This window comes from Gopherus flavomarginatus, chromosome 1 (assembly GCF_025201925.1).
Source record: "Gopherus flavomarginatus isolate rGopFla2 chromosome 1, rGopFla2.mat.asm, whole genome shotgun sequence".
Taxonomy (NCBI): Eukaryota; Metazoa; Chordata; order Testudines; family Testudinidae; genus Gopherus; species Gopherus flavomarginatus.
In genome coordinates, this window is record NC_066617.1 from 171,255,836 (window position 1) to 171,282,049 (window position 26,214).

General features: G+C 41.3%; 2 protein-coding genes across 7 annotated transcripts in view; both read left to right on the plus strand.

Annotated features, from left to right (window-relative positions):
* The window catches only part of HHLA2 (HERV-H LTR-associating 2), a 790,111-nt gene that overhangs the window by 444,652 nt on the left and 319,245 nt on the right, over positions 1-26,214 (plus strand). The gene's annotated exons all lie outside the window — the stretch shown is intronic.
* Positions 1-26,214, plus strand: part of BBX (BBX high mobility group box domain containing) — a 221,797-nt gene that overhangs the window by 89,425 nt on the left and 106,158 nt on the right. For all 6 annotated transcript variants that reach the window (XM_050957572.1, XM_050957583.1, XM_050957590.1 and 3 more), the window contains 3 exons: positions 13,524-13,694; positions 15,754-15,996; positions 22,390-22,588. In XM_050957572.1, the coding sequence (XP_050813529.1) occupies positions 13,533-13,694; positions 15,754-15,996; positions 22,390-22,588 (604 nt within the window). In that variant the 5' untranslated portion in view covers positions 13,524-13,532. The remainder of the gene's footprint in view (positions 1-13,523; positions 13,695-15,753; positions 15,997-22,389; positions 22,589-26,214) is intronic.

Sequence of the window (26,214 nt, forward strand, 5' to 3'; positions counted from 1 at the left end):
ACACAGCCATCCATTTCTTTTTTCTCCTGCCTATGGATTATATCCATCTTCACTGATGTGAAAATAATCATCCACAGTATGCCCACTAGATGAAGATCTGCTGATATTTAGTGATGGCTTCTATTTCTCCTTGCTTGTTTTTTCATTATAATCATGCATGGATATTTCAATATATCTATTAGTTTCTCTCCGAATTTGTTTTGTTTTGGAACTGCTTTGTCTTCTACCATACATTGCCTGGCCAAAGTAACTGCCAGATTGAGTTATGCAAACCCATTTCCTGAACTCTTTTCCTTTCTTTCCTAGTCTAAAGCCCACTTGCTATGAGTATTGTGTGTGTTGAATGTAGTAGGAGTTTGATACTTCCTGTTCTTAACAGTAGTCTATCCAGTCCAAACAAGCTAGTTGATTCCTTTCTGATGGCTGGACTGTTTCACTATTTGAGTTAATATGAATTTTATTGCAAGTCTGAGCCAAAAAGATGACAGAGCCTGTTGTGTCAGGTGCAGCAAGTATATTTAAAAGCTACTACACGCTGCATAATAATATTTACCCCTGAGGGCATTTCGCACCAAAAAATTAAAAATTCTGTGCACAATATTTTAAAATTGTGCAAGTTTTATTTGTCAATAAATAAATGCAGAGGTTCCAGCATGGCAGTGGGGAGCACAGGCCACTGGCTTGCTGAAGGTGGGAGATCACCCTGCAGCCTCCTCATCCTCCACCTTGGGGACACAGACTCTGTGGTGAGGCTGCACCCTACCCTGACACAGCACAAGGCCTGGGCCTACCCCAGAAACAGCCTGGGAGCCTGCCCCTCTGCGCCAGGCACACCGGATGTGGGGCACGGAGGCTCAATCATAGAATCATAGAACTGGAAGGACCTCGAGGGGTCATCTAGTCCAGTCCCCTGCACACAAGGCAGGACTAAGTATTATCTAGACCATCCCTGACATGTGTTTGTCCAACCTGCTCCTAAAAATCCCCAAAGATGGAGATTCTGGAACCTCCCTAGGCAATTTATTCCACCCTGATAGTTAGGAAGTTTTTCCTAATGTGTTTTTCCTAATGTCCGACCTAAAGCTTGCTGCAAGTTAAGCCCATTGCTTCTTGTCCTGTCCTCAAAGGTTAAGAACAATTTTTCTCCCTCCTCCTTGTAACAACCTTTTATATACTTGAAAACTGTTACGTCCCCTCTCAGTCCTCTCTTCTCCAGACTAAACAAACCCAGTTTTTTCAATCTTCCCTCACAGGTCATGTTTTCTAGAAAAAGTTCTAAACTGAGAAAGAATAAGCAAGAGATTGAGGCTCTTGATATTATTTAAGATCTTCTAGGTACCCCAGAACTGTTGTACCCCGTTTATATTAAAACAGAATTTACTAGGTCAATGCCATTGGTTAATAGCTTCAGATTTTAAACTCAAATACATTGTAAGTGATTTGAGGAATTCGTTCAGCAATTAATTTTCTTGTAATGTCAACTTGTTATATTTACAAAACAGAAATTTCTAGGAACAGTATCCCTGAACTATTAATTCACTGTATATTTTGTTCTGTGTAAAGGCAAGCATCTGCTAACACTCTAGTGCTGGCACACTCAATCATTTTGCAAAACTACCATTAATACCTTTATACCTCCTACCACAAATGTTACCATGTGTTACTGTATTAAATTTCCAATAGGAGAGCACTTTACTTGGGGGGCGGGGGAGGGATAGCTCAGTGGTTTGAATGAGTTCAATCCTTGAGGGGGCCATTTAGGGATATGGGGGCAAAAACCTGTTGGATGATTTATTTGGGAATTGGTCCTGTTTTGAGCAGGTGGTTGGACTAGATGACCTCCTGAGGTCTCTTCCAACCCTGGTATTCTATGATACTTGGTCAAAACCAGTTAGTTGTTCTTGCTCTGTTGCTGTTGTGTATGAAGGCCAGTTGGTTGAGATTAAGAGCAGTTTTGTGTCTAAATCCCCTACTAAGCTTTGAAAAATCTCAGCTCTCTGGTGCAAATGGGATGTGGAGAGCAGGTTGATTAGAGTTGGTTGGTTCTGTAGGATTAGAGATCATATAGCACTTTGCAAATATTGAGTTAAGCCTCACCATTCCCCTGAGATCAGTATTCTACCTATTTTACAGATGCCTCAGTTCATCTTTAGAAGATGAAATGCTGACCCTAATGAAATCAGTGATGGTTTTCTATTGAATTGAGTGGAAACAGGATTTCACTCGGAGAGTGTAATCAAATATTGCAACATCTTTCTACAAAGTACAGTTTACTCACATGGATTAAGTAAGTGCATCAGACCAAATTAATTTCTGGTTGACCACAGTCTTCATCCTGGATCTTTAGATGGAGGCCCAAGCCATGGAGCGCCTTGACGATAAGAACCAACACCTTGAACTCGACTCTGTATTCTATGGGAAGCCAGTGCAAAGAGTGGAGCACAGGTCTGATGTGCAGTAGACATGGAAAGTGGTCGGTCTTGTCTCTTTTAATTTTTGAGAATATTTGGAATTGGCGGTGTATATGTGTGCAATATATGTGGTTTTATTTTACTTCGATGGTAATTGAGACACGCACATTGCTGTAACCATTTTGGAGGAAATGAAATGAATAATTCCCAAATATTTCCAAGTGGGAAAAGAGGTTGTGAAAGAAAGGGAAAATGTTAATGATGAGTGAAGAAATTGGTTGCCACTGGAAATAAATGTCTTGTTCCTCTCACATACAACAATTTGTTTTTTTCTTTGAAAGCTCATATTTTTTTGGTGGGCAGGAGAGAGAAATTTTGTAGACCTTCCATGATCATTTAAAACACAGAAATTCAAAGACTGTACTATTTCTAGGATAGAATTAGATAAATAAAATTAAAAACTGAGAACAAAAAAGGGAGCAATCAATGAAAGTTCAAAAAGAGAAATAAAGAATAGTTTGTCATTTACTTAAACAGGAAAGAGAGCTTCATTAAAAATTAAGTAAGAATTGTTGCTGTGTTAGTTACATGTGGTGACAGTCTTTCCCAAATTTCTGCCGGCAGACAGTATTCTGTTTAGTCACAGCATGTCCTCCATTAAACCATCACTTCTGTGAAAGTTAGAAAAGCTCATTAGTGGCTCTCTGCTGTGAAACAAGAATACATTCACTATCTGGTCAGTAATTAGTACCAATTAATTTCCTTTCTCCATTATAGTAAGCTAAAAGAAATTCTGCAGGTCAAGTTACCCCAGAGCTGAATAAACTATTTAATTAAAAACATACTCTTTTTTTCATTTATATATATTTTATCGTCTTGCATTTTAATTGTAATTGAAATATAAGGAATTGAGCTTCTCTGCTTGGAGAGAGAAGGGAAAATCAATGAGTTGGCCAAGTTAAGCTTCTTTATGGTACCCCTGCTTGGTGATTGAGACAACTCACCTCATCAGATCATTAACAATATCAGCATCTCAGTGATCAATCCTTCTGTATTTTTTTATGTTCTTATGGTATTTCTTAATGAGTAGCTTAGAAATTTGACTAGTGTGCTATGAGGTGGAAGATGCTGAATAAATTGCCTTAACATTACCTCATTCCTGTTCATGTACTAGTATTCCATGTGGACATAAGAAGAGCCCAGCCTAACTCCCAATAAAGTCAGTTTCAAAAATTCCTGTTGAAATCAAAGGGAGGTGGATGGGGCGCTTATAGTCTGAGATGCCAGTGTTCTACTTGAGGATCATAACAGTTTAGGTTTAGATCTATTTATCATTTGCATCAGTTCTTTGACACAGCAATTCAAGCTACATCACCAAGTATGCAAGAGGTGGTTTGCTGCAGTAGATATAGCAAAGAATACTGACTTGTCCATTAAAATGTTGGCTTTGCCACAGTTATTCTGGCAAGGCAGATTCGTTAATACTGTTCATAGTGGTAACAAGACAAATTCTGGTAAAATCCTGCCGTTCTGACATACGCACGGCACCCATAGAAAACATAAACCCACTGAAATCTTAGACCACCTAGGAGTTGCCATTCAAATCTCTGGAGTTTTGCTTTTGCAAGTAGACAATGTTGCTGTGGTGTTTCTTACACTTAATATTCTTCTTTAAGTGCTTGCTCATGTCCATTCAACTTAGGTGTGTGTGCTTACCACATGCACCGGTGGTTTTTCCCTCAGCAGTATCTGTAGGGGACTGGCTCCGGCACCCCCTGGAGTGGCACACACATGCCGCGGTATATAGGGCGCCACCAGTTCCCCCCACCCTCAGTTCCTTCTTGCTGCCAGTGACAGTGCTGGAACTGTTGCTGCTTCAGGTAGTCTGTTGCTAGTCGTTCTTGTGTTATCTAGTTATCTCTTGTATTATACTGTATATCATTTTCGGTTAGTGTTTTTAAAGCCCTAAGCTATAGTTAGAGACTTTGTAGGTCCCAAATGGGACTTTGCCTCGGGACGGGGCATGCCCCGGTCCCCAGGCTTTAAGACCTGTGATCACTGCAAGAGGCCCATGCTAGTTAATGATCTACACGGCAGTTGTCTGCGTTGCTTGGGCAAAGGGCACGTTAGTGAGAAGTGCAAATTTTACAAGTCCTTCAAGCCAAGAACTAAGGAGGAGCACAATATTGGTTTAAGGGCGCTCTTTATGGAGTTGGTTCACCTCGGCACCAGAGCAATGATCCAACTTGGCGCTGAGTACTGTAAGCTCAGTACGTGGCGCCCCACCAGACCATCCATTGGCCGGCACCAGTCCCTATCCGTGGCTCCAACCAAGAAGCCCAAGAAGGTGGGGCGAGGCCAGTCTCCAACCTCCCACAAGGCGAAGAATAAGACTGAGTGTAAGCAAGGTCCCATGCTGGGCAACTCTTCACTCATGTCAGGATCTCAGGCCCAAGCTCCAGTGGAGCAATGTAGCCTAACCTGCTCCCTACCAGCTACCCCAGATAGCCCGCTGGGCGGCCGAATGGGGCACCTCCCCTTCGCATTCTTCAGTGCAGTTAATCTTAGACTACATGCTTCATTTGAGGTACCAGGGCCTGGCACACTCCTCTATCAGGGTGCATCTGGCGGCCATTTCTGCCTTTCATCTGCCAATCCAGGGGCAGACGGTGTTCTCTCATGATATGAGAGTCAGGTTCCTCAGAGGCTTCGAGAGACTTTTTCCTCAAGTTCGATCTGCGGCCCCTCAATGGGATCTCAACTTGGTGTTGTTGAGACTCACGGGCCTGCCCTTTGAGCCTTTGGCCTCATGCTACCTATCTCATCAATCATAGAAGGTAGCTTTCCTGGTGGCAGTGACATCGGCGAGGCGAGTCTCTGAGCTGCGAGCCCTGACCTTAGAACCGCCGTACACGGTTTTCTTTAAGGACAAGGTCCAGCTCCGTCCCCACCTGGCCTTCCTTCCCAAGGTGGTGTCCTGGCTTATATGGAAAGTAGACATCTTCCTTCTGGTCTTCTGCCCTAAGCCCCATAAGACTAGTGAAGAGAGGCACCTTCACGCTTTGGATGTAAGGAGGGCCCTGGCTTTCCACGTAGATCGGACAAACCTTTTCATAAGTCAACTCAGCTTTTCATCTCTGATAGGATAAAGGGCCTCCTGGTGTCCACGCAGAGGATTTCTAACTGGATCACCTCTTGCATTTGGACCTGCTATAAGTTGGCGGGAGTCCCTTCGCCACCGATCGTCACTCGACCAGAGCGCAGGCATCTTTGGTGGCCTTCCTGGCACACTTCCCAATCCAGGATATCTTTCGAACTGCAACATGGTTCTTGGTGCACATGTTCACGGCCCACTATGCCATCTTCAGCAGGCCAGGGATGATGCTTGGTTCGGCAGGGCTGTGTTGCAATCTACACGTCCGTGAACTCCTACCCGCCTCCGAGGGGTACTGCTTGGAAGTCACCTAAGTTGAATGGACATGAGCAATCACTCGAAGAAGAAAAGACAGTTACCTTTTCTGTAACTGTTGTTCTTCGAGATGTATTGCTCATGTCCATTCCACAACCCACCCTCCTTCCCCACTGTCGGAGTTTCTGGCAAGAAGGAACTGAGGGTGGGGGGAACCCATGATGCCCCTTATACTGTGGCCTGTGCCTGCCCCTACAGATACTGCTAAGGGAAAAACTTCCAGCACCGGTGCATGTAGCAAACACACACACCTAAGATGAATAGACATGAGCAACACATCTTGAAGAACACCAGTTACAGAAAAGGTAACTGTCTTTTCGTAGGCCTGGAAGGGTTTGATTTTTATCAGTAAATGTCAGAAAACATAGATTGATGATAAAAATTTACAGATAGGCAAAGTAAGAGAAATGCTGCCTGAGAACTTCTAGGGGTTTGATATAGGGATATTTACTTTGTATATGTTGATATGTGATGTTGAAAATTTGTGTTTTTAACAATTATAAAGCTTCATTTTGATTCGCAGTCTCTGTCATTACATAATTGTTTGACATCCGCCTGCAATTGTAAAAGTTTAAATTGATAAAAATAAATGCAAAATAAAAGTAGACATTATATATTGAAATTTAAAAAAAAACCTTGAATTTTGCCAAGCTTATTGATGTAGAGGCAGTATAAATACTTTCCTAATGTTTAATTACTTGTAAAGACGTTTGTAAAAATTTTTATCACCACCACTGTAAATGTATAATTTTGTAGGTGCTCCATTAGTGTTAATGCAACATGTAAGGTTAAGAAATTATGCAGGCAACTGTCAATGTTCCCAAAGTTAAGACCATGGAATTGGTCTTATTTTTGCATACTGTTTTGTAAAGAATCTAGGAATGTAGGGAGAGAGAGAGCGGAAGTAGATGTCAGAGAGTAGGCACAATAAAACAGTTTGGGGGGGTTGCATTTTTAAAGATGAAAATTTGCCTCTAATTCTGTAACTAAATTTGAAAAAAAATATGTGTAAAAACCAAAAGCAATCCCTCTGCCCTCCAATTTTTTTTTACATTTTTACAGTTGATTACATTTTTCTGCTGCAAGCCTGCTTTGGGTGTACAGAGAATATTGTGTTTCCAGCAACAGAATATAAAAAGATAGCCAGCAGGAACAGACTGAAAAAATATTTTGACAATTCTATCGGTAAAATTTCTCTTTCACAATCACCCTGGAGGTATCTCTGTTGTCAATGGATCTGGAACATAAGTTTTGACAAGAATCATTTGCTGATGTTATACAGCGTGTGTGATTCATTTTAATCAAGGCTACCATACTTTGTCCAATATTTGGGAACATAACTCTTCTTTTCTCCTACTTTTGTATCAATTCTTTATTGTGCATGTGCCTGACAATTGCTTGTAATTTAACAAGCTTGTGAATTTGTTTCAATTTTCTTTTCTCTTTTCGTAGTAATGCTGCTTTAAAAAGTACCTTATTTATCTATATATCATTTGTTTGTCTGAGATGGACAGTCTAAATAGATTGGAAGATACCATTTAGCTCTACTGAGATTATAGGAGAGTTGATACTTCTCCTGATATGATACTTCATAAATTGCATTTACAAAAGTTGCAGTTCTGTGCAATGTATATTAATGTAACTATTCTTTTGTTACTCTTATGGGATTGCAAGACTAAGTCTTCAGTCGTTTTAAAGACTCTTGCACATGCTTAGCATTTCACACCAGGAGTCATCCTGATGTTTTCAGTGGCACTACTCAAAGGGTAAATGTAAGCATGTGTACAAGTCCTTGCAGGGTGAGAGCCTGAATCCCCAACCATCTCTCCAAAACGTTAGCCGTAGAGAGGCTTGCCAGACCTGACCTTTTCTTATATAGAATGTGCCTTCTCTTCCAAGCTGAATTGCAAATGCAACAGTGGTCATGCTAATTTTGCAGGCACCTCATTACCTTTTGTGGTTTTCCCTTGAGCTGTCATGGCGAGGTGGAGTCAAGAGAGCGTTTTTTATACTACTATTGATAGCAGTGTGGAATGGTTATTGGAGACCTATTAGTAGTTTTTTGCATCAGGAGCTGAGATCATTGCCCTTAGTATATATCATCACCATATGTTTATAGTCGTGTGAAGAACGTAGAAATGTCATGTAAACTTTCCATTAGACCTGGCTACGTCTATTTGTATATGAGCAATTCCCTGTGTAGGAAACAATCAGCTACCATGCTATTGGTTATATATTAAGAAAAAAGGATAAACATAAAAGCCTAAAGATTCAACTAAATGAATTCTATTAATGTTCAGTTAATCAATAAGTAAGCAATGATAGCATAGTACAAGATACCGTTAACTTATTTATGTGTTCATTTGAACTTTAATTGGATTTTATCCAGTGTGGTAATACTGTAAGTAGCCAAGAACTTGAAAGAAAAAATTAGGGAAATATTAAGTTCATGTGGATTAGAGGTATTTTTTGCTGTTGTGTTAAGCAACCCTTGGTAATTTACTAACTGTGACTATGTGTCGTCATGAGTATACTGTATCTGTGGAGCACATGGGCAGAATGGAAAGAACCTATTCAAAAGGAAAATGTTCAGCATGTGGTATCTCAGCTTCAGTCTGCAAAAGAAAAGTCTTATAGAATTTGGTAGAGGCTGATATCCTTTCTATACAACACTTACGTCCAGCTATGGAATTCTCTGACCTTCCTGTTGTGAGAGACTTCTGCCAGAAGAAAGTACAAGGGATCGTTCTCAGTAGACACCAACAAATGAAAACTACCATGAAACGTGTAGAGCAAAGATTACGTAAAATAAAATGAGATGCCCCCTCCCCTAAAAAAAATCTGAAAAGCTAAAACATTACAAAATAGTGATCCAAATAGCTTGAAAATGCCTGCTGTTATTTTCCTCAAAGTTTGTAGGAGAGGAATGTGACTTGATGGCACAGGTTATAGCTTTGCATACTTCCTGAGGGCATTTTGTCTTGTTTCTTTGCCCTGCTGCCGAGTTAGAGTGAAGACTGAAGGCTGGCCATGTTGTCGCCCTGATCCTGCTCCCACTGAAATCATGGCAAAACTCCTATTGACTTAAGGGATACAGGCTCAGGCCTTATCAGAGACTACTCCAACCTCGAGGGAGGAGAGACAATGTGTGTCTCTCTAAAGAGATCTACCTTTCTAATATCCAGGGTTTTGATTGATTTTGGTACCACAGACCTGAGTTTCTTGTTCCCTTGTTATGGTGAGCTGGTAGTTGCCTTATTGAGAGTGTCATTATAGGTGAACTATTGCATTATAATGACTGCAAGGGTAAAATATATCACAATTTCAAAAACCCTTAATTAATTTAACTAAATTCCAGGAAGCTGAATATTCATTTTTACCCATTCAGTAATGTGCAGGACAATGAGTACTCGATTCAGTTAATTGCTTTTAAGGGATAATTAGGTACTCAATGTTTGGCCTGTGTATAGGGAAAATATAAACAATAATTTGTGAGCAAGGGACAATAATAAATAAAGATCATGACGTGAATCCCTTACGGATTTTAGAAATGGCTAGTGCTCAGATCCTGTTTTCGCTTCCCTTTTCCAAAACTACTTGCTGGATAAGTTTTCAGATATAATTGAGAATACTTATAAAATATGCTGTGGGATCACTTATCTTTTGTGAAGATTTATCTTAATCCTCTTTAAAACTCGAGGGAGCAGAAAACTGCCCGTTAAACTTGATTTTTGAAATAGTAATGAGACTTCTATAGTGCCGGTAATATAATTTTAAAAGAAGTGTTGGTTACAGATAATTATCAGTGAAATAACTGACATGAAAAGCAGGTCTTAAATTAGCATTACATGGGAAATCAAAATGATACACACAACAATAAAATAAGTATCTTATGGGAAAGCTGCTAAGTTCCGAAGCATCCAGAACTGAGAGAGTCCTTGTTGTGTTAATAGGGAGAGAGGAACGAATAACAATTCGAATGCACATGTGTGAAATTACCAAGATGGTACAAATGTTCACAGTTTTAAAATTACTGAACCAACTTCTTCTGAGGTTGATTTTTTTCCCTTTTTCATTGAGGACTATTGAAATTACCCAAGTTAGAACTTCTTGAGGTAGCTTCTGACCTTTGGTGTGTGTATTCCTCAGTGAAGCTTTGATCATATGGGGCATCTCCCCCTAGCCCCTCTACCCTCATGTAATTCTTAAGTGAACAAAAGGATATTGCCCAGACTTTAACAAAAACCACGTCTTGGACGAGATGATGTATGGAAAGTTCTATCTTGAAAATACTGCACTGGATTCTTTTACTGTGCCAACATGTATTCCAGGGGTCAGCAACCTCTGGCACGCGGCTCGCCAGGGCAAGAACCCTGGCAGGCCGGGCCAGTTTGTTTACCCGACACGTCAGCAGGTTCGGCGGACCGCGGCTCCCACTGGCCGCGGTTCGCCATCCCAGGCCAATGGAGGCAGTGGGAAGCACCGCAGGCCAAGGGTTGTGCTGGCCATGGCTTCCTGCCACTCCTGTTGGCCTGGGAACGGCGAACTGCGGCCAGTGGGAGCCGCGATTGGCTGAACCTGCCGACACGGCAGGCAAACAAACTGGCCCGTCCCTCCAGGGTGCTTACCCTGGTGAGCCACGTGCCAGAGATTGCCGACCCCTGATGTATTCTGTTGTGGCTCGCTGATTCAAAAGCTGCTCTGACCCAGATATAAGTTAGGCTGCTCTAACTTATGAAATCTGTTTATGGATGCTTTTCGACCAGCAGAGAATTGGTGTAGTGGAAACGAGCTCTGCCCTCTCCCTTCCCTGACACAACTCCTGTGCCAGAAGGGGGCACTTAAAGGGGTTTGACAATCTTTGTGCAAGTAAATTTCCCCCAACAATGAATCTCTGAACTGCTCAGAGGCAGCCAAATTATGTACCCTTATGCAAAGGAGGTCAGAGCTGGGGCTGAGAATCTGGCACAATATTAATAACTAAAAACTGTATGTGCAATGGAACATGTAATTTGGACCCATCCATCCCCTCTTCTCATTCCTAATGGCCCCCTGGGGACCCCTGTCCCATTCAACCACCTCTTCTCCCTGTCCCCTGATCGCCCCCAGAATCTCTGCCCCTGACTGCCCCCTGCCGGCCTATCCAACCCCACCTCCTTCCTGACTGCCCCCCCCCCAGACCCCTGCCCCCATTCAACCCCCTGTTTCTCCCCCGACCACCATCCACACCACTGCCTCCTGACACCCCCCCCCCGAACTCCGCCGCCCTCTAGCCAACTCCTCTGCCCCCTTACTGCAATGCCTGTATCACCGGTGGCTGGCTGCACTACAGCCGCACTGCCTGGCTGGAGCTGGGCCACACTGCTGCCGCCCCCACCACCACCATGCAGCACAGAGACCGGGTCAGGCCAGGCTCTGCAACTGCGCTGTCCTAGGAACTCACAGCCCCATCGCCCAGAGCATTGCGCCAGCAGCGGAGTGAGCAAGCTGAGGCTGCGGGGGAGGGGCCGGGGGCTTGCCTTCTGGGCCAGGAGCTTGGGGGCCAGCCAGGATGGACCTGCAAGCCATAGTTTGCCCACCCCTGGCCTAGAACTAAAACATCATCATTCTAGTTACATTCCAAAAGCAGCATCTTCACCATGTTGCCTTCCTGCCCTTAAATGATTATACATCTTTCTCAATAGCCAAACCCTTGTCCTATTTGAAGTTAATGATGAAATTTCCATTGGGACCAAGATTTGACCATTATTGTTAGCTTGCCACTGAGAGATGACCATTAGCCTTTCAGAATCTTCCACAGATATTTTTACAGTCTATATACGTTATCTGTTGTCTAGATTCACTTGTTTTCCTATGTGTTTTTTCTGGTTACCATCAGTATAATCTTTGACTCTGCAGTGTATGTTAATGTCATGTTAACAAAAGGATGCAATGAACAAACCAGAAACATTCCATAAATAGTTGCTAACTCTTATCTTGGATACACGGAAGAAGGGTAGATTGAATTAAACTAAGGCAATTTAAATAATTGATTTTAATCAACTTTTCATTTGTACTTCAGTTATTTTCTAAAGAAAGGTGCATTCTCATTGGTTGATATAACCATTAAAACATATAACTAAATACAGCCTTTACGGTAGATTTGGTACTTTTTTTTTTTTTTTTTAGCTCCCTAGTAAGGTACACTATAGCTATATATAATTATATAGCTTCATATTTTCAGATTCTTATTAATTTGTTGGTTTTAGTATGTTAGAAAATAGTGAATGATATATTGCTTATTTAGTAGATTATTAACTTTTAGTTCATGATTTCTGTCAAGCTGTGTTAGGATGGCAACTGGGATTTAATTAAACACACAAACCAGCATACAAAATTTATTTTTAATAAACAAAACAAGCCGTAATATATTACATGAACTATTGTGCCATATTTATAAAGCTTGACTTCAAAAATTAGATGTTTACCCTCTGAGTCTTTTATATAGAAAAGGAGCCTTTAACTCCCAGGTTTTGGTAGAGGGTCAGGGATACAGGATATTTATTTTTATATTAATGTTTTAAGAGATTATAATAAATTTAGGCCTTAACGTATTAAATTCAGACTTCCTTTTAAACAGGTGTATTTTTCAAAAAGAAAAAAACGTATTATTTAAATCATGAAATAAAAAAATCCAATTTAATTTAAAACAAAATCTGATTTTTTTTTTCAAAAAAGAACCATTGATATGTATCCAGTGTGCATGGGGGGATATTATGCCTTGTTTCAAGATACACCTGGTTATCAGATCTTATAAGCAGCACCTTAAATTGGATGTTAACATTCAATAATTATGTATTTCAATGAAAGCAGATCTGAGACATTTAATATGAAATACAAATATGTAAGAGTGGTGATAAATATGATCTGTACTGTGTGAGTGTGCACTTCATTCTTTCAGGGGGGGTTGTATTGTGTACATGTTCATGTACAAAAGCATTTTGAAAATGTTTTTAGTGTAATTGCTTGTTGTTTGCTTCAAATTTATAATTCATCCCTTTAGGACTGAGAGTCAGATTTCTCTACTGCACTTGATAATGGCACTGGGGAAATCCTGTCTCATGGTGTCACAGGATTAAAAATCATCATTGCTAAATATAAGTGCATGATTTGCAATGGGTGGCTAGCAAGATGTTCTGGTCCTAAAAGAAGGTTTTTCCTGGCTTGACAAAATATGAAATACTGCAGTAGACAGGCTTGGGAGAAGCTTGAAGCCTCTTACTGACTCACTTAGCTGGTGAAGTGTGAATACTTTGAACTGTAGATTGGACAAGAGTGTGTTTGAGAGCTAAATAGGGCTAGTGTCCCTATTATTATGTAGTCATAATCTGGATGTCACAGGTTGATCTAGTAGCTTGAAGGGAGTGTTAAGACAAGAAAGGATTCATCCACGGTGACCTCACATAATGCCATATTAATAACCTATTAAATTAAATGTCCATATATAGTGTTGTCAAAAAAATTGAGAATCTTGTGTTGGATAAACCTCTGATTTGGGTATTAGTTTGTTCAGCTCTTTACAGGATGATTCTTTATGCTTAAGATGCATAAGTAATCTGCATGAATTTGGTAAAATGACTTTTGTGGCTGTTTTTGTATGGCAGGTCACAGTAATGAAAGGCAGTAATCGGAATAAGGATCATTCAACAGAAGGAGAGGGAACTGGGAAACGACCAAAGAGAAAGTGTCTTCAGTGGCATCCACTACTTGCAAAGAAAATCCTTGACTTTTCTGAAGAGGAGGAGGAAGAAGAGGAAGAAGAAGATATCGATAAGGTAGACTGTCCCTTCCAAAAGATACGCCCTTAGCATTACTCCATTTGTGTTGAGAGGCAGTCCAGTAAGGATCTTGAGTGGATCATTGAGAGTCAGGAATATGACTGATAAAATGATAACTTTCCTGCATGTGGAGGGAAAAACATCATTAGTTAGAAATGTGTGATGTATTTGAGGATATTTATGTGTTTTCGATTTTGGGTTAGCACTCATTTTATCTTTTATTAAACTGTGAGGAAACAAAACATCAGAGTGGATTTACAGTAGGCTGAGGAAACTTAAAATTTCAGTGTATATATTTAATTACTCAAATTAAGAAGTTTACCAAAGGTATAGTCAAGGTAACTCAACAGGATTAAAATGAACAACCAAGATTGAATTTATTACTGCACCTATGAACTGCAGTGTCTGGTCTTCCAGAAACTGATACTGTTTTAAAGGCCAAATTCAGCTCTTAGTTGCTTTTATAATCTGAAATAACTCCATATTCGTTTACACAAGTGTAACTGAGAGAGTTTGATCCTAAATTGTTGATGATGGGTCAAATTCTGTTTTTATATATTTTTCTTCCACCATGAATATAAGCCAGTGAAAAGAAACAGCAATCCGCCTTTGCAGAGATACAGGGATAAGCAGCAAATAATTATACAATTTTCAATTTCATTCATGTCTTTTAAAAATATGATACACATCTCATTTTACACTTATTCTGTAACAAAGATGCTGGCAAAAACTTTTTAATTGAATGTGGTATATCATGGCCTGGACTTCACAGGACGCCTTACATCTATTGTACTCTTTTTTTATTTTTTTTTTAAAGGAGTTTAGTACAGAGACAATGATATCCATGGTTTAATATCTTCTTCAGGTGATAGCGTCGGTGAGATCTGTCAACAACTTTTGCTACCATTGCCCACAAAATTTGACTCTCTTCCGGGATATTATGGGCACAGATGGGATGGTCCATTATTAGTTTACTACCTTGTCTTTGGCATTGTTCACAGAGCCTGGCCTCAGTTTTCTTCCTCAAAGGGCCTAGCATCCCAAGGGACACAGCATGTGAAGTCCTACAAGTTTACTGTTTGTCCGGGTTGATGAAGGATGCGTAGGGAAGACAGGAGAGATCATGATCTGCAGTGTCCCCAAGATGCAGTTAATACTCAAATCCACATCTCTTTGATGTCTGATAGAGTTGTGTTATGGGGGACAAGGTTGGGAGCAAACTGGCTTAGGCCAAACATAGATAAGACAGAGTGATGCAGATGGGTAGGGAGAAGTAACTAGAGAAATCCACTGAGGCTGTGAGGGTGAGTTCTGATGGAGCTGTTCCCTCACCTCCGCTGATAGAGTTTATATTGGCAGCATCATATTTGCTCCACAACTCTTCTGTACTATTAAATGGGCTTCCATGTGATATAGTAGAACTATTATATCTATAGTTGCTCCAGAAGTTTTGACTCGTCTTCTGGGAGGCGGGTCTTGCCACAGGGACTTACATCTATGAGCTCAAGGCTGAATTACTGCAGTGGTGTTCCAGCTGGGGTTACCTTCTGAAAAGCATTCGGCAACTTTTTAGTTATTGTATGGAACGGTGCAGCAACACAACTTTTGAGCAGGAAATGTTGCTGGAACTACAGAGCACCAGTCCTCTGTGCTAGCTAACTGTTCATTTCCGGTGGCAGTTCACACTGTTGGTTGCAAGCTACATGGTCTAAGCTAAGTTAACTAAGAGGCCCTTTCTCCATTGTTGCATTGTGACAATTATGTAATGGGTTGCTCTTTCTTTCAGTACCTGAGGTTGAACTCTATAGGCTGGTGGCAGAGAATGACCCTCACCTCTTTCGTCTCTTAATCTGAGCTCAAGTCTGGGAAGAGAGTTTCAGAGTGAAACTTTGGCTTGAACAAGCTTTTTCTGTAGACATATTTTGGGAAGGGCATGTGCATATAATTGTTTTAGTTATATATGTGTGTGCACAAATTTTAATATAATGAGTGACGCTTATCCATGTTTTATTGACTGACTATTTTTTTTTTAACATTTCTCTTTTGGTGCTAATAGGTCCAACTTCTTGGAGCTGAAGGTCTAGAGCACGATGCTGATGAAACAGAAGATGATGAATCCTCAGAGCAGCGAGCCCGCAGGCCAATGAACGCATTTCTCTTATTCTGCAAACGTCATCGCTCTCTTGTGCGTCAGGAACACCCCCGTCTGGACAATCGTGGTGCTACCAAGATATTGGCAGATTGGTGGGCTGTCCTGGACCCGAAAGAAAAGCAGAAATACACTGACATGGCCAAGGAGGTATGTACTATCCCAGTTGTAGGTGGTTGTCAACTGAATTTGTGCTGTAAATATCTTTTCTTCTGTGCATTATAATGTCTTAGCATTTAACGTGATATAAATATGTCACAGTACATGGTGTATCAGAAATTCTCGGAAGTGCCATTTTCTAAAGTAAGACTGTGCCCTGTGGTTTTGTACAGTGCTTTAATTTTAAGTTTGCTGGTATATGTTACTGTCACTAATGCGCATGTTATTTTGAATCAGAGTGCAAGGGAAGCAGTCTGTTTCGTATCCAAACTATCCTGCCCTTGGTAATCTTCAGAATGCAGTGGATATAGAGCATAGAGCTCATGATACGACATTCATATGATGCTAGCATGTAACTGGCATGTCGTCCGTTCAGAAAGCCTTGGCAGGAATGTGCCCAACGAAGGCATAATTAAAAGTCCATTCCATGTTAATCAACAGTACTGATAGATGACATTAGCTTGAACTGTGCATTTCCTATTGGTAATAGAGCCTGTTAAACAATCCTTGTTGAACCAAAAATTCCAAAAATATAGCCTATTTTTTTCCTTTGCTAATAAGATCAGTGTTCACCAAATAGTTTTGCCAAATAATTTTTAAGCTGCCAGTGGTTCATTAAGTGTTCACTTTGCGTATTCATTGTTCTTTCTCTCGTGTGGAATTGATCAGGTGGCAAGTGTTGCTATGGCAGAATCCAGTCCCTTAATCCATGAACAATATGTCATCAAACTCCCTTATGCGGGAATCCCGTGAGAAGTCCCTCATATCATAAAATGTCTGCTTCATCTCACAATTTAAATGTGAGGTTTTCTGTGGGAATAACTTGCTGAGTAAATTGGTCCCAAAAAGATTCCAAGTGCTGACGTTGGAATGAGTTTGTCTTTAGCCAGTTATATAGGATAGACTTCTTAGCCTGAAACAGAAGATAGTAATTAGTTTTTTAACATGGATTGTATGGAGAACTATGGAGTTTGACTTCAAACAAGGCAGCTGCTGGGGCAATGAAAAAGAAGAACACTATGTCTGAGCTCATGAACTATAGAATAAGTGGTAGATGGAGCCTGAGTCAGAGCTATTCTTAGGACAATTAAGGAGACAATTATCCATAACTTGTGCATATTATTTAGGATCATTTCTTTCTGTTTCCAAACACACATGAAGTTTGGATATCTTGAGGGAGCTGTATTAGATCACGTGGTTCTCTGGAGATCTGCTTATTTCTGGAGCTTCTGTCTTGGGACATGTTCAGAAATAGTAAGCACTGTACATGGCATAGACATACTTTTAAATAAAAAAATAAAAAGCAGATGTAAACAATTTCTGAAGCACCCAGTATTGTTCACAGTCTGTGACAGGGTACTGAGTTAGATGAACTATGAGTTTATTCCTGTTATTGCAGTTCCTAACTTATTCTATCTTCCCACTTAATTTTTAAAAGCACTGCCTAAGTTTAAGAAAAAGTCAGGGAAGAGATATAATACATATATTGGAAAAAGGAAGGAGGAAAGTTTTTTTACTTTTTTTTCAAAATAAGTATATCTAATGTACTTCTTTCTTTCCTTTTTTAATACTTGCTGAAAGAAACTTTTATTTAGTAAGGTTTGGGAGGGGAATAATTGCATAACTCATGAGAAATGACAGATCTGGAACTATTAATCATACTATTATATGTCACTGTTCCTGTAATGATTTAGTTTTTCTTGGCTTTAAGAACACATTGTGCATTCGCTATTGAAGAGAAACAATATATCCAAGGGAGTTCAGATCATTAAAATGAGTTCCAAGAATGTGTAGAAGATATAAAGCGTATAATTTTTATTCTTCAAATAGTTGTTCAGTGCAACAATAATAATTAGCAACAATAGTCTACAACTGAATGTCTTTAGTACTTCTCCATAATCAAGCTCACACTATAAAATAAACATAATCAACTGAAACCTCATTTTGAACTGTATTACTTCATATTATTTAGTGCTTGGGTTTGTTGTGGGGATTCTCAAGTGGGGTAACACAAACCTGTTAAGAAGTGTTGTTTGCCTTTTACTGAAGACAGTCAATTTACAGGCTAGCAGGTGGCCACCAATAAGAGGAAAGAATAAAATTACTTTCATATTGCAATTTTTTTTCTAATTAAGCAGCCATCTAAACTAACTGACACATTTCAGAAAATTATTATTTGAAATATTTTATAAAAGCTTTTCACTGTGGTAGTATTCTACCATTGCTATCATCAGATCTCAAGATTTTTACTGCAAATGGTCAAACCTTTCAAAATTGGATTCCTAAAGTTAAACATCTAAATAAGTGTTCTGAATTTCCTGAGAAGTGCTGAGCACCTGGCAATTCTCATGGACATCAGCAGTTTTGAAAATCGGGTCATTTATATAAGTACCTAACCATGAACTTAGAAGCCTAGCTGTAGGCACCAAGGCCAGATTTTCAAAGGTGTTCAGGCACTTAAAGGTGCAGGTAGGTTCCTAATGGGATTTTCAAAAGCTCTGAAGTGGACTGAGTGTCTAACTCTCATTGCCTTTCCGTGGGAATTAGGTGTCTAATGAACTGAGGCACCTAGTAGGAATTTCAGAAGTGCCTATCTGAATCTTTAGGTTCCCAAGTACCTTTGAAAATCTGGCCCCCAGTTTTAAAAATTGTCACCAACAATTCTGAGAGTACATGGAATTTTTGTTAGTTTAAAACATGGAAGTCAGTGGAAGTTCTGCTATTGTCTTCAGTAGGAGTGATGGCAGGCTTTTGATTTGTATCCTGTAATCTTTGTAGGTCAGCTTCAACTTAAACTATGAAACTTTTATTGCACAAGGGCAAAAGCTCAATAGCTGCTAAATACTTCTGGCAGATCCTCATGTGCTCCCTGCCATTTATTACCATTATAGTTTAGACCGAAAGAGCCATTTTCTCCTCAGTAAAGGTAGTCCTTATTCCCCAGTCACTCACAGCCTGAATTGTACATAAATATGTTTATCTGTTTTAATTATCTGAAAGCACAAAAGGGATAGAGTTCACCTCTTAAGAATGCCTCCCCACTGCTCCCTTTATATTTGGGCTAGAATTTTTCAAATGGCTTTTAAAAAAACAAAACAGAAAGGGCATTAGCACTAAAGCCTTGTTGGAAAACAGTTAGTTTTAAAATATGTCTTTGAATCCACAGTATCTGGGCCACCAGAATTGTTTGGCCTCTTTCCTGTGGTGAACAGCCTGATCAATGCAGACTGTTGCCACTCAGCAACAGATCTGAACACTTCTCAGTGTGAGGACTCTTTCAGCTATTTCACAGACAAGTTCAGACTCAGACCTTGTTTTGCGACTGCTTTGGAAGCAGCATCAAAATGAGAAGAGACAAATATTATGCTTTCACCAGTGCAGTTTTGCTAGATATGCTGGGAGAGATGTGGACCATGACATGCATGTAAACCATGTCCTTCACAGTGTTGCGAAAACTCTTGGTGCTTTTTTAGAGAACCCAGGCTCCTGAATTCATGTTATTTGTGAGAATATTACTTTAAAAAGAGAGCGAGAGAGAGAGAGTGTGTGTGTGTGTGTGTGTGTGTGTGTGTGTGTGTGTGTGTGTGTGAAATATCTAGTGTTCATGTTTTCAGAGAAAAGCTGGAAGCAACAATATAATAATAATGCCTATATTTTCATCAGTAGATCTCAAAGCCCTTCCCAGTATTTTGATCCTCACTGGAGGTAGGGAAGTGCTATTTTCCCCATTTTGCAGGTGGGGAGCTAAGGCACAGAGAGGCTAAGTGACTTGCCCAAGTTCACTCTGGAAGTCTGTGGCAAAGCAGTGAATTAAACCCAGGCTTTCCACATGCCAGGCCAGCACTTTAACCACTGGACCATCCATCTTCCCCAAACACCAATTTTGAAGGCTCAAATCCCAGAAGGGAAATAGAGAACCAGACTTTATTATTTTAAATCAATCTCGTGATTCTTATTTTTTTTTTCATTGAGTGTGTGTTTGTGTCCATGTCACACACGGATTTGTGAATTTTGAATGCTTGATGTTGGCAATATGTGACTGACTGAAAGCCAGCAAGGGAGTACTGATGGAAATTTTTAATGCTTCTTCCAAGAGGCGGTGGCAGTCATTTAACAACTGATGACTAGGCCCTCACTCAAGAAAACATCCTGTGTTATGAATAGCCATACAAGTTACAGTGCTGCCTGGAGCCATCTATTTTTATTTTTATTTTGTTTTAAAAATGTTTATTATTTTTAAGAAAAGAATTGAGCATATGTCAGGACACATTCAGATCCTACTTGGGCTCCCAGATCATTACGAATAGTTAAAAATGAAAAGTAATTAAGCAATAGCCAGGAGTTTTGTAATACAGAAATATGAGTAGATGATGTATTATGACCCTGTGAGGTTATATACTTTAGTGCTATTGGAGACTCTCTGCTTTTAACTGTGTGAGCAGGAAAACTGATTCATGTGTGGGCTTGATGTTCTAACAATAGAAAGTAAAATGGTTTCTTTGTGTGTGTGTTTTTCTCTTCCCTTGATGATACTATTTTCATGTGATGCAAATTCACTGTAAAATGAACTCTTCAAGCTGAATTAAAAAAAAAAAGGTAGGAAGTGCCACTGTCTTTAATTTTCCAATCTAATATGTGTTCCCCATTCAAGATATACAGAAAGAGAATATGTGGGTCAGCAGCACCTACACATTATTTATAGGAAAGCCTACGAATAAATAAAAATAGAATGTCACCCAGTGTATTCACGTAGTATTTTTGTTTTTCTGAGGTGAATCATCCATATCCATGCTACAATCTGGAGGCGGACAGTGACAGTTGATAGATTAAGACGGAAATGAAAGTACAAGAGACACACGTGCAATGATAGTACTGCCACAGAGCGCACATGGTTTTGCAGTTCACATGGATATTGATCTGGGAAAGCACTGGAGTAGCTGTGTTAGAGGATAGGGTTTTGAAAATATTTATTACCTGTTTCTAGTAACCAAAGGATTTATTTTCATTAGTTTTGTTTGTGTGCAATATTTTTTAAAGGGAATTCAGTGCTTTTGTGCGAAAGGTGGTTGGACTGATGTCACATGAATGAATGGAGCACATGGTACTGCACATGCTTTGAGTGTTCAAGGCCATAGAAAGTTTTCAAACGGCCACAGTGCATTCTAATGCTAAAGATCACTATGCATGGTGGTAAATTCTGATTATGAGTTCGGAGCAAAGTATCAGATGCACTGTCACAGAAAATGAGACAGTATCTGTAAGTAACAGTTTATTTTCTCAGGAATATACCTGGCTTTGAAAAGAGCATAACTAAAATATTGTAAAATACAAAGTTGTTGTCGTCACTTGCTCCCACCCCCTCCCAAAAAAAAAAAAAGTGTATGCAGAGCAAGGAGCCATGAAATCTTGCTACAATTATCTCCAAATGGTTTATTTTCAAGCTCCTGATAACCAGTAAGGAGAGGAAAAACTCTTGCTATTTTTAAATCCTGCTGTTTAATAACTTCATCTTGTTAGGTTTGGCTTGATGGTCAGAGTGAACTCAAAGCACAGGTTTAGAGATATGACTAAGACCTTTGATGAAACTCCACAATTAAGAGCATAAAAGGGACTCACCCCTGCAGTACCTCCTGCTGGTCTCTCAGAAATCAGCTCATTTCCAGCCTTGGTGTCCCGCTGTCGCTTGGCCCCCGTGTCCCTCCTGGACCCAATGCCCTGTTATCTGGGGTGCTGCCTCCTGGCCGTACACCCCTCAGTCTCGGTTTCCCCTCCTTGGAGAACCCCCAACCCCTGTCCCCACCTCACCTCAGTCATAGGCTACTGCCAGTCACCAACTCGCCCCCGTTCCCTGGGGCAGTCTACAGTATAAGCCACTCATCACTGGCAAGGAGGGTTTGGACCTGCTGCCTCTGCCTACTCGTGGGCTGCCCTCTGCAAGCCCCAGTACCCGTTGGGCCTTCTTCTAGGCTGCAGTCTGGGTCTTTCTAGGGTGGAGCCTCCCCTGCTCCTCTGCCTTTCCCCAGCCCTGCTCTGCTCTGCTCCACTCAAGTGCTCTGCTCAGGTCCATCTCCCTCTACAGCTAGAGAGAGACCCTGCCAGCTCCTAGCTCACTGGCCTTTTATAGAGCCAGCTATGGCCTGATTGGGGTGTGACCTCCCAGCTGAGGCTGCTTCCCCAATCAGTCTAGTAGCTGCTTTCTCCCAGCCACAGCCCTCCCCAGGGCTACTTTTAACTCCTCCCAGGTAGGAGCAGGTGATCACCCCACTACAATGCTGAATTGAACACTCTAATGAGCAGGTTGCTCCCCATTGTCCTGTAAATATCAGATTGCCATGTCTGATATGAATATTTTCCTTACCACTTATTTTTTCCTTTCCTGTCTAGTACAAAGATGCATTTATGAAGGCAAATCCTGGCTACAAGTGGTGCCCTACAACAAACAAACCTGTGAAAACCCAGTCATCCACTGTTACAAACAGGAAAAAGCTATGGGCCTTCCCACCAGAATCTGCAAAAGATTTACCAAGTCCCAAGAAAGTGGCAAAGAATGAAGAAATGCCTCAGCTGAACTTTGGAATGGCAGGTGAGCTTTATGTCCTTGTTTCCTGTGAGTATTGTCACTGTCACTGGGGGCATTAAGAGAGTCTATCCTGAAAGACAATAAGACTAGCTTTCTCCATTCCAAGCCTATTATAATTCTACGTTCTCCATTCCATGTTACAATTATAGACTCTAATTCAGGGAAGCACATCTGTTTAGGACCACACTGAAGTCTGTGCTTAGGTGCTATATATTGTTTTGATTAGAGATGAACTTAAGCACATAAGCTCTATCATAAATCAGAGCCAGAGACCGGACAACATCTAAAAGTGGGGCAGTTTTTGGTCTGGATCAAAATTTTGCAGCTCTAGCCCACCATTTTTTAGTTAGAACTAGACCTTTTCACTATAAATCAAAAAAAATATACTATTGATTGTATGCATTTTCTTTCTGTTACTTCCTGTGGCACTGTGCTATGTTTATCAATCTCATGTCAACAGAGATGATACACTGGTAACTACTAAAAAAAACTTGGAGTTTTTAACAAGCAGAGTGGTCAGAACTTTCAGGATCAGGTGTTTGATTAATACAGGCTCTAATGCGCTTGAGTATTGGCAACTTCAAAACCTAAAACTGGCGCAGACAGGAAGTGATTTAGAGGGTATAAAACAACCTCTTTTTCTCCCCTGCCCTCCCTCACTTTTTTTAAAGTCAACATTTACACAGGATATTACAAAACGTTTCACACTTCTTTAGCCTGTGCTCTATGTGTGACAGATAAAACAAGCTCTCTGCCCTGGGGAGCTTACAGACAAAGGGGTAGGGGAAATTTATGTGTGGAATGGGATTGGAAGGATAAAAAGCTTGTATCCATTTTTGCCCAACCTAGTGATATGAGAGTTCCCATAATGAAATTGCTCCTCAGCATGAAGGAAGTGTGAAATGTATTTCAAAATGAAGTTTGTAATGCTACAAAGCTATATAATTTGTGATGCTTGTTATTTGGGAGCCCAGCATCAGATACTGTAAATCCCTTCATTCCATTCTGCTTTTAACATCAGGAATAGCATTAACCATCTTTAAATGTTCTTGAGATTACATGATCAGCAGCTCGCATGGCTTATTCCTCCTGAGTGTAACCACCTCCCCTCTGTACACAGTAAACCCCTACAGTGTCCTTTAGTATAAACAGAGCTGTAAGCAACCTAGAAAAATTAAGTCTAGGAACTTAAAGTGAAGCTAGTCAATCTCTGCAGACGGAGTTAAAACTGGGCAACAAAACAGTCACTAGGTTTCTGGCAGGATCTGATACATTGAATGAAAAGGATCCACCATCTTCCCTAGAGTAAACAGGAGTCATCTATAAACAATAATAGGAAGGCTTTACAATTCTCTGTCCCAGTGTTGCAATTAATTATGCCTGTGCTTACCTCTGCTCATGTGAGCAGGCTACTTGTGTGAATAAAGTTAAGCATAGTTCTTCGAGAGGGAGAGATGTCCCTATGGGTGCTCCACTCCAGGTGTTGGTGCTTCCCTGCACCTTCGCTTGGAGATTTTTACAGCAGTACTCATACTGGTCGCGCACACGCAGAGCCTGCCTTCCCCCCCCCACTCTTGAGTGTACCTTAATAGTACATGTGTGCGACCAGTGTGCTCAGTTACTTCTCTTCCGTCCCTGGCCTGAGATGGAGCTCAGCAGACTCGTTAGAGAATTTCTTCTCTCCCTTGTTCAACTTTTTCCCCTCCTAGTTTAGCGTACCAGTATTAGTTAGGTACTCTTTGCCCTTCTCTTCTCTTTTAATTTTATTTTTATTTTTTTGTTCCTGTCAGCACAGTCGTTTCCTACATGCCTGGCTCTCCAGGTTTTAAGCGCTGCTCTAACTGTAATGATGCCATCCCTCTTTCAGGTGTCCACTCTAAATGTATTAAATGTTTGGGGGAGTCCCACATCCCCCAAAAATGTGCCCACTGCCGCAAGTTGAAATCCAGGGCGCGCAAAGACAGGGAGCTGCCATTAAAACTACTTCTGCTGCAAAAATCTCTCAGACCAGCCTCAGACCTGGCCTCTGACTTGGCTGTACACGGCAGTCCCCCTCACCCCTACCCACCTGCCCGCGCTTCAAAGAGAGAAAAGAAAACTTCAAAAAAAATCAGTCTCACCCGCAAAGGGTATTCACAGGGACAAACCATCTCCGGGTACTGCTTCCCTCCATGCGCTCCCCCGGCTGAGTACCTTTGATGTGCCGGGGTCTTCCGGCACCATGTGAAACCCATCTGCGGCAGTCACGCTAACCTCCGGTGCCAATGCTTCAGGCTTTCAGTTGACTGCCTCTCAGACGGCACTGTTCGGCACCGCAGTGGAAGCGATGCCGATGCTTACTAGCCTGCCTGACGCCCCGCAGGCTCCTCTCACTCTCCTGGCACCGTCAGCCTTTGAGCTAGCCAGCAGTGACAGAATGCTCAGGACACCAGTGCAGAGGAATCCCTCTTCACAACAAATTCCTCTCGCTCAGCCCTCCCCTCTCAGAGGTGCTGCGGCACCGCAATTCACGCAAGGGACCTCTTGATGTCACCTATCCTGCAGTTACCCCTGCTTAACACCTACTTTTCTCTGGACACTCAGGCAAGGTCCACACAACCTTCCTACAGTGAAGAGGAATCTGGGCTGCAGGGAGAATTTTCACTGTATCAGCTCTCCCGTCCACAGACTCCAATCAAGAGAAGAAAAGCTGCCTAGTCCTACTCTAATTGTCCTGCCCCATGGTGCGTGAACCCCTGGATGGCACCACCCATGCCCTTCCCATCACAGTGGCAATATTGGGCTCCGTGGGCTCCTTATACTCAGGACCACACTCGTTATACCACTGCAGCTAGGTGTGAGACTTGGTACCACCAGCTGATGACCCTGCCACTGACTCCGGACACCAGGCAGCCCTGTCACAACTGCAAGAGCAAGCACGGCCTGCCTCTAACCCGGTAGAACCAGTTGTTCCACCTGATGAAGCATTGCTTCTTCCTCCCCTGATGTGTTCGGACAACTTCTCAAAATTTAAAGACCTCTTTAAAAGAGTTGCCAATGAGCTACGAATTAACCTGGAGGAAGTCTCTGAACAGCAGCGTGAGCTAACCGACATCCTGCAGCCCTCTTCTTCTTCTTGAATTGCATTACCTATCAATGCAGCCCTGTTAGAACCTGCCAAGGCCAATTGGCAAACCCCAGCTGCAAGCCTGCCTACCTGTAAGAGAGCAGACCGAAAGTACTTTATTCCTTCTCAGGGCTCGGAATTCCTGTTTACTCACCCAGCGCCCAACTCGCTGGTAGTAGGCGCTGTTAACCAAAAGAACAAACACCAGTTTCCCCGCTCCACCCCTTCTGACAAGAACAGTAAGCGATTAGATCTGCTCGGATGTAAGGTATACGCTTCTTCCAAGTTGAAGTTTCACATTGCTAATTATTCAGCTGTTCTAGCAAATTACGACCACAGAAATTACAATAAATGCATGGACTTTATTGATCACATTCCAGAAGAAAAGAAACAACAATTTACAGCCATAGTTTCTGAGGGACAAATAATCTCCTGCACCGCTCTTCAAGCTGCCCTTGATGTGGCCAGTACTGTGGCACAGTCCACTGCCACAGCAGTCGTGATGCACCGAGGGTCATGGCTC